Here is a 9,171-nt window from a genome sequence, read left to right as displayed (position 1 = left end):
TATTATTAAACTAAGTAAATTAAATTAATTCAATTAAGTGAATCTTACCTCACAAGTCATCTTGATAAACACAAAAGTCTTACTTATGTAAAAGATTAACTTTATTTTCAATTTTTGATGTCACTCCTATTTTAACTGCAACATAAATGTGAGAAACCACATGTAGAAATTAATTTAGAACTTTGTTTCTTGTCACGGTTTGATTGTCGCTAGTTAATTTTAAATTGATGGGCCTCGTAATCACAGTTAGAGTGATTCATACTTTACTATAACTCTGCTGTCATTGATATTTGAATTCGTGATGTAAAAAGACACCCACAGCCACATGTGGACACAATTTTACATATGACCAGGGATGCCATACATTTTTACTGCTGGCTGGCTGTATTGTTGTTGTTATTATGGGATACATAATTTATAAGAAGTCTAAAAATAGCAAGGCTACCGTATTCATCATTGATATGCTGCTGGTGTTCTTGCTGGAGGCAGCATCTTCCTCCTATTTACCCTTCTTTTTAAAATTATATAAGTAATTGAATTAGCTATTGAAAGTTAGTGATCAGTGGATGGGATTTCTAGACAGCTCCAGATGAATGTTTGCACTCATGCAGCAGATTGATTGTCTGTCAGACGTCGTCACTCTGGTGCAAGAATCAACAAAAGAAATCCACCACAACCATAAAAATGCCTGGATCTTTGATTTATATGATGAAACACAATGGCTTCATAAATCCACTGTGACCTCCTCTGGGTTCAAGAGACTGTAGAGCTGCTATGGAAAAATACTAGAACATCTTACTCTTGCAATATTAGGCTACTGTTTTATCGAAAAGGCTTAGACATGCCACGGCCAGTAGACTTGATTTTACCGCAGACACTTTGGCTTGTCAGCAGAAGAAGCACAGGGAGGATGAATAACCTTAATAATGGCTCAGCTGCATTTAAACCATCGTGCACAAAACCAGAGCCCTGGAAAAGACAAAACTAAATGTGATGCATGTTGATAGCATCATTACGTACACCTGTGTGTTGTATGATGTGACATTTGTGACTAGTTGTGATGCCGTCTGTGATTTCTTTATTTTATCACCTCAAACAAAAACCGATGGAGGATCAACCTAAATTAAGGCAGCATAACGTTGGCTCCTTAATAAGTCTTGCAGTGGAGAATTATTGCTCTTTTACTTCAGCTAATGAAGTACATGAAAAAGCCATGTGCCGATTCTGTATTTAATTAGATAGGTAGTGTTATTTAGCATATGCCACACCATTTATTGCGCTCACAATTAGATGATTTTGACAACGTTTTTCGTGTTTTTCTGGTTCCTGGTGTAAATCTGGTGATTGATGATCCTGCTGAAGCAACCGATCAACACGTTACAGCTGCAGTCAGCTTGGTGCAGTGCTGCTGTGCGTTGGTCATGTGATCCTGAGAGCTGTAAGTAAGCATAAACCTCATGTGTTCCAAAATGCCTCCTTTGCTAAACTTAAGTATTACGTAAGAGGGAAAATGTTAAATCTAAAAATCTCCATCTGGTCTCAGCAGTCTCACATTGATTCTCTCAGGCCACAAAAGGAAGTCAAGGTTTCCTTCTCCTTTCCTCAGTACTATTAATTACCACAATAATTCCTTTATTTCATCAGAATCTCTTTAACATGCAGGTTAATAGTGATACAAACAAAGCAAACAGACATTACCTGGCAAATCCAGTAGTCAATTATGCATTGCTTTATGTATATTTGTTGCGTTTGTTTCATAATGTACCAATATGTCATTATTTCATGTAAATCTTTGTTCCCTAATTGCTTAATTGTAATTTCCTTCAAGGTGTACATTTTGACTTTTGTTTCTTTTCAGTCTTGAATGCTTGAATGTGATTTTGGAAACTTTTATTTAGTTTTAAGTCAGAGAAGAGCAGAATTTCTTACAGTTTTAATCCAACATATCATCTCCTACACTGTTGGTGTAACCTATTTTGTTTGTGAAATATTTAATGTTTTATCTGTCTTTAATATTGGACGACCCCCACCCCCAAAATGACAAATTGAAGCATGAGTAGCTCAGTAAACTGGAGGGAATTCATCAAACTTTTTAGCGACTGTCACTGGAGGAAAGTATGTGCTCATAAAACTCAGTTTAAAACACATCGCTGATTAACCAAACTGTCTCAAAGTGTAGAAGTTTTTTGTGCTTTTAAATTCATTTCTTTACAATAGAAGGTTTTATTCAACAGCTAACTTGCCCTCTGAGCAAACAAAGTTGCTGCTAAAATGAGGCTGCAGTTGATGTCTGTTTTTATTCTTAGGATGTATGTTGTGGGGTCTTGGTGTGCATGAAGACATTTGTGGGTATTTTGAATATTCACGCTTTTTTACACCTGGATAAAACATGTAATCAGTCATTTTCTACATGATCTAAACTTGGCAAAGCTATAGTGAGAAACACTGAAATGACGTTTAGTCCTCAGTAATTTTTTGATCATTGTAAATATCCTTAAATATCCCTAAAGGTGGCAAATCAAAACACAAGATCTGAAGCATGTTGCAGGTCAGTTATATGTTTATTCAGCTTGTTGCCGGCTGTTACAGGTACACCAAGCGTAATGGTGCAGACTTTGTATTAGTTTCACAGATGTAAAGCACCATTTAGATCTAGGATCAGCAGACAGACAACAAGGAGCTCCTGCAGTTATCTTTCGGTTTCACGGTTTAGCTTTGAATGAACTTACAGAACGAAAAGAATCTAGTGCAGGTACGCTGAGAGACACACTGCATGAATATAAGGAAAAACCAGTAACAATTAATCTTCCGCTGCATTTACATTCCCAGAAGTAAAGACGGTTTTATTGAAAATTTAAATAACCAAATAGCCAAGTAGGAAGACCCACACTCACTCTGATTTTCAAACCAAAGCTTGCAGTTTTCGTGTAGACGTAAATGCGGAGGAAGACTAACTAAAGAGGACATAAATGGGTTTCTAACGTAATGAAAAGAAAGTTTTAAGGTTACTGGTTCACTGACTAATACTACAGAACCAGGGGTGCAGGACATTGCATAATTGATTGGTAGAGTTCCTGGAGCAACGCGCTACAACTTTCTTGCATCACTTCAAACACGGATAAAACCCAAGCACTGAGAGATTAAAGGATTTAGGTTTGTCCTCCTCCACAAACAATTGGTCAAATGTTTGCACAAGGAGGATTCAGGAAAGTCAAATGTGAACTCTGTTGCTTGGACCTTAACGTGCACGACACACAGGAACTCAGCCAAAGCAACGCTGCCGTCCGACATAGCTATGTAACTAATGCAGTGCAGCCACTCTGCGTATTTTTTTACGGTTTGCCGTCTTCTTGATGTTTGGTGTCAGAACGTGTGTAGAAGAAGGGGGACTTCTGGTGGACCTCTTGTTTAGCACAAGGGCGCTGCTGTCTTGAGAGAGATGAGCTTTGCGGTTTTTGGTTTTGGGAGGAGGAAAGAAATTCATGTTTTCAGGGGGGGGACATAGGCGAAGAATGTAAAAGAAATGAGGAAGGAAGAGAAGGGAAGTTATGGAGGGATGCTTGAGATGTTCAGGGCATGGGTGAGGGGGTATGAAGAATTCAGGTTGCCAGGTTGGTGGTGTTTAGGTTTTAATTTAGGGCTGGAAGAGAAGGGTACGCCAGCCGAATCTCCTCCCCCTCCAGAAGTTTCCTGAAAAGAAAAGAGATTCTCCTTGAGATTATTATTATTTATGTCTTTGAATATGTGCTCGGTAACTCAAATCAGATAAGACCAAGATCAAAAACGTTTAAAGGAGCTGCTTGTGTAGATCATGTCTCACCTGTACGCAGCGATTTCAATGTCAAGGGCCATCTTCACATTGAGAAGGTCTTGATACTCTCTCAGATATCGCGCCATCTCCTGCTTGGCCTCGGTGATATCCCGCTCCAGTTCACTTATCCTCATCTGGAAATGCAAAAAAAATCAGCATCAAATATTGCAATTTGCTTCACGGTAATTGGAAACTGGGTGTGTTTGTCGCGTTCATGTGCTCTCTCGGTTTAACCTTGCAGATTTTCACCTCTGCTGTGAGCCTGCTGTCATTTCCTGCTGAGCACTAGCTGCTGCAAAAGAATCCTTTTCCATGCCATCTTGTAGAAGAACAAAGCATGATTCTGGCTCTCTACTTTAAGAGTGTTTTCTTTTATTCTGAAGGGTACTTGTTCTCTGTGACAGTCTACACACCATTGTGTTTCCTGTTCCTTTTCTTTAGACCTGTTTCAGAAACAAAGCTCTAAAAACAAATTTTAGAAGAAGGCTGTCTCCCTGAGAATAGATGCACACAGAGCCACAAGCCTATACACACTCTCGAGCAATTTTTTTTATTCAGCACCTTATCATACACAGATGCTATTCAAAAACCTGAGTAGAGTAAACAAAAAAAAATAATACATGTAATCACAATTTAGGCAATGAATTCAGTTGGTCAAAAACAAGTTAGATAACGTGTTCAAAGATTTAATAAATATAATTCAAACAGATGGACTTAATCAGCTAAAAAAAAAAAAAGACGAGAAATGTCCAAGCATATTTGGACCAGAATCAAGTCCTCCTCACTCACCTGGTACTTGGTCACCTCCTTCGCCTGCGTCTCCTCCAGATCCTCCAGCTGCTTATTCAGGGAGTCGATGACGTTCCGGAGGGCCTCGATCTCCGTGGACCGAGACTGAAGCAGCCTCCGGTACTCCATGGTCTCCTCCCGGATGGCGTGCACGGCCTCGTTGTTTTTGCTGGCCATCTCCGCCACGCTCGCGAACTTGCTCTGGTACCAGTCCTCGGCGGCCTGCATGTTCTTGTTCGCCAGCCGCTCGTACTGTGCCCGGATGTCTCGCAGGGCGGTGGAGAGGTCAGGCCGGGACACCTCCACGTCCACGCTGATGTTGGCCACCTGCAGCTGGGCCTGCAGCTCAGCCTGCTCCTCGGCAAAGACTTTCTTCAGGAACACCATCTCGTCACACAGAGACACCACGGTGGCCTCTGCATCACAGTTGTAGACCACGGCCCTGCTCGCCTCGTCCCTGGCCCTCTGCAGGGCCTCCTCAGCATCCATACGCCGCCTCGCCTCCTCCTCGTAGCGCTCCTTCATCTGCTCGTACACGTCACGCAGGTAGTCCCTCTCCGCCTCCATACGCATCTTCTCCCCATTCTCTGAGTCGATCAGGGCCCTCAAACTCCTCGCCTCCCCCTCGTACAGCGTCTGCAGACGGGACGGGTCGTTCTGCCGTCTCCTGAGAGCATCCAGCTCGGCCAGCAGGGCTCGGTTCTGCAGCTCCAGGTGCCTCACCTTCTCGATGTAGGTAGCGAAGCGGTCATTCAGGTCCACCAGCTGTGCCCTCTCCTGGGAGCGCAGGCCCAGCAGCTCTGTGTTGAGGGAGCTGGCCTGAGCCAAGTCCATCCTCTGGGAGCCGTCCGGCAGCGAAGAGGAGGCCATCCTGAGATTCCTCTTCCCGGATGGAGGAGCTCGGGAAGAGGAGTAGAGAGAGGAAGACATGGAGGATTTGGTGGTGGTTCGGGAGCCTTTGTAGCTGTCCCAAGGGCGGCGGTAGGAGAGGAAGGAATCGTAGCTCATGATGAATTTTTTGTGGTGGATTTTTTTTGTTTGTTTAAGAAAATGTATGTTTTAGTTTCAGAAGGTTTTCTTACGTCCCCCTTGTTCTGCACACCATCGGTGAGGATGAGCGAGCGTTTTTGCACTGCACCAGTTCAGTGATGCTGCAGATCCCCAGCTTTTATAGAGTGAGGCTGCCCCCCCTCCACCAACACAGAGAAACATCAGTGCTGTCAGCATTCACCAGGCCAATAGCGGGCTGCTGCAGTGAACAGAGAGCCGGTTGGTTTTCAGACTCACTCTCAGCTCAGGCAGGCAGAGTACATGTGGTAGAGCAGCTTTTCTTTTAGCCTACCCTCAAAATGGCATTGAAATCATTTATTGTCATTACTCTGTTAATTGCTGAAGGCACATTTTACTCCACCCTGTGTCCTCAATGCAGGCTCAGGCAGATTTCTCAAGCAAAGCACACATGTACCTAAACTAAGAAAGAAAATGTCAAAAAACCTTGTGAGGATGACTTGAAACAAAGTCTTTTCCTCGACCCAGTCAGAGAAAATCAATATGTAGTGCATAAAGCAGGAGTGAGGGAGGCATTTACTTCAACAGTCAGGCACTTAAAGGTTTTAATGCTCTAAGAAGCAATAAATTAATTGTGCCTACTACTTTATGAAAGATAAGTCAACCCCATATTAACCTTCATACCACAGCAAGCAACACATTTTCTTTTCTGACTTGTTGTGTAGACCAGACATTTTTTCCAAAACTATTTTCTTCTTACAGCACTTTTCCTTTAGGTTCTCTCTTTATTGCTGCCTGTGAAATAACATTTGGTAGATATTCACCATATTGCAAGGCCCCGTATAGTGCAAGTGCATCCAGAGCATCTTTAATCATGTCTGTTTGATCTAATGAGGTTGCAAATTGATGAGTCACTGATGTTCTTCAGCCATCCTGACTATGACAGCATGTGTGGGAGACACCGCCGAAGAAGAAAGTACTATCTGTATCTGCTGACACTCACAAACAGTCCCGCTGTTCAGAACCCAGAGATGAGTCAGAGTGTAAGTCAGTGTTTGTTGGAAAAGAGGCATCTAGCTAATCCAGAAAAAAAAAGAAAAAGAAAGGTTACGATTCCTGCTCAAGGACGTGTATTTTGGCGACAGTCACGCTGGCGGTCAGGTTGCTGCTGCTCTGCCAGCAAGTTGACCCCTGACATTCATCCGTCTCTGCAGATGTCAGCAGACAACTTAAAGGGAATATAATTAGTAGTTGTAATTAGCAGGTCTTGATAAATGCTGAGGATTGAGCCAAAGTCATTCATTCAACCTTTATTTAAACTCAGTGTCTGTTGAGGTACAGAGGCCTCATTAACAATGAAAGTAGAAGATGTATAAATAAGATACTTGGATAACAATAGAAATATTAAAAGGTGAAGCGACTGAAATCCATCCATCCATCCATTATCTATACACCACTTAATCCTCACTAGGGTCATGGGGGGCTGGAGTCTATCCCAGCTGACTCAGGGTGAAGGCAGGGGACACCCTGGACAGGTCACCAGTCTATCACAGGGCTACACTTAGAGACAGACAACCAAGCACACTCACATTCAATTCACCGATTAACCTCAACATATTTTTGTGGCTGTGAGAGGAAGCCGGAGAACCTGGAGAGAACCCACGCTGCATGGGGAGAACATGGAGACTCCACACAGAAAGATCCCGGGTGTCCTAACCGGGACACGAACCAGCAACCTTCTAGCTGCAAGGCAACAGTGCTAACCACCGAGCCACCTGGCAGCCAGCTCCTGAAATTAAAAAAAAGATAAATAATTCAGAGCATTTAAGATTTAAAAACAAATGCATTACCTAAAACAAGAACAGTTTCAAGTAATATATGATGAAATTAAAAACCTGAATTGATAAAAACTTCTGATTATTCTACACGTTATTTCAGTTTGCAGGAGCACCGTGAGTCAAACTAGATTTTCTAAGCTCAGTAAAAATATCAGGCACCACCAGCTGCTGAAATTCATGTGAGCAGCGAGAACAGCAAACTAACCACCCTGATATTTGAAAAACAAACAAACACTTTATAACACTTACAATATGTAGCATGATGCTTATTTCACTTATGGCATGAATGTCTTACTGGGGAATCTTCTTGAGAAGAAAAACTCCCTCAGTGTCTCTGCTCCCAGTGTTTTCAGCATCATTTTTCAGCTACAAAGGCTAAACTGTTGTTTTTAAGCCAAATAAAAGGAACTTATAAAGCAGCTATTCTGATGCCATTGTTAAAATCTTGATACCTTGCTAACTACTTTTTTTTTTTATCCATCTCTGACCTAATTAGATGCAGTCGGCTGCTTTAGATGGCAAAAAATGTGACATTTTAGTGTAGCGTTGTAGTTCTCAGTAGCTGCCAATAGAGGCTGATGAAGCTCATCGATCGCCTTACAGTTAAAGGGAGAGCTTACACAAAGAGATGATTAAGCTTTTCTTTTATAGCTGTGGTTAATTAATCAATGTATTTGAAGAAAAACCAATGGGGAGTGCTGCACTGGGTCCAGAACAATAGTGTTGGGTAGAATGAAGGAAATACGACATCAGGTCCTCAAGGATAAGTAGGATAAGGCCATTAGTTAGTAAAGACTTCTGTCCCTCGTCTTATTAATGGAAGTCCTTATTGATGGTACCTTGGATATTCCTCAGACTGTCGATCAATACGAAGGGACAGTCATTAGTCTTTCACTTTCGTAATCAATTTATTTGTTTGTTTGTTTGTGTGGAGGAACAAAAGATGGAGCATGAAGCTGAATCTAATTTGCAGCCTCCACGTCTGGTTCGTGTGGTAGTTAGAGTAGTTTCAATGTGACCGATACTTCAAATAATACTCTCGACTTTTAAACTGATGAGAAAAAAAAGTAGAAAGAGAAAGTGGACTTGTCTTTTTGCTTTGCGATGAAGTAGCTCACAGAAATCCACAGATCAAACTGCAAAAAAGTTTTATTTAGGACTTGCTCCCGCTGTGGTTTTTTGGCCTTAACATCAGTAATCATAAACAAAGTATACTCCTGAAGTAGAAGAGGACATCACCTTCTAAAGGTGTTTTGAACAACACCGCTATTTTAGGCTGAAGCTGACGCTCAGTAAGTCTTTTCTACATGTCGCAGTTGGAAAGTGCACAAATATAAATAGCTGCTTCTGTTTCAGAGTCTTTAATAGACGTGTTTTAGTCGCACCTGAGCTTTTCCTACTATGACAAGTCACTGTGACAAAGGCCGTTTGAGTCTTTGGGCTTTAATCAAGAGGGATAGGGGCTATATTTGTTGTTGCTTGACATTTAAAGGGGTTGCTCAGACAGTAGCACAATAACAATCAGATTCCTTTCTTCTACCTGTGATTAGAGAGTTTTGGTTCCCTATTGTATCCTGTTGTAAGTGAGCGATGTGACTCATAATAGCAGTGTCTGAGTCCACAACGATTTTATAAAGAAAACTCGCGACATGCAGAGACTTTGAGGTAGAAGGCGTCTGAGCTGATTTTCATTTCTGGCATTGTATGAGCACACTGTAAAAAAAA

The 9,171-nt window shown here is 41.8% G+C and overlaps 1 protein-coding gene across 1 annotated transcript; it reads right to left on the bottom strand.

Annotated features, from left to right (window-relative positions):
- Window positions 1-2,542: 2,542 nt before the first annotated feature.
- On the bottom strand, window positions 2,543-5,628 carry neff2 (neuronal intermediate filament family member 2). The gene is made up of 3 exons (XM_008278942.1): window positions 4,601-5,628; window positions 3,821-3,945; window positions 2,543-3,690 (listed from the first exon to the last, which is right to left on the bottom strand). The coding sequence occupies exons 1-3, from the start codon at window positions 5,606-5,608 to the stop codon at window positions 3,630-3,632; spliced, it is 1,194 nt and encodes a 397-aa protein (XP_008277164.1). The 5' UTR covers window positions 5,609-5,628; the 3' UTR covers window positions 2,543-3,629.
- Between the last annotated feature and the right edge of the window lie 3,543 nt (window positions 5,629-9,171).

Source organism: Stegastes partitus, unplaced genomic scaffold, assembly GCF_000690725.1.
Source record: "Stegastes partitus isolate 25-593 unplaced genomic scaffold, Stegastes_partitus-1.0.2 Scaffold139, whole genome shotgun sequence".
NCBI classification, from domain to species: Eukaryota; Metazoa; Chordata; class Actinopteri; family Pomacentridae; genus Stegastes; species Stegastes partitus.
Note: the sequence above shows the minus strand (reverse complement) of the source record. Positions and strands in the feature narration are given on the sequence as shown.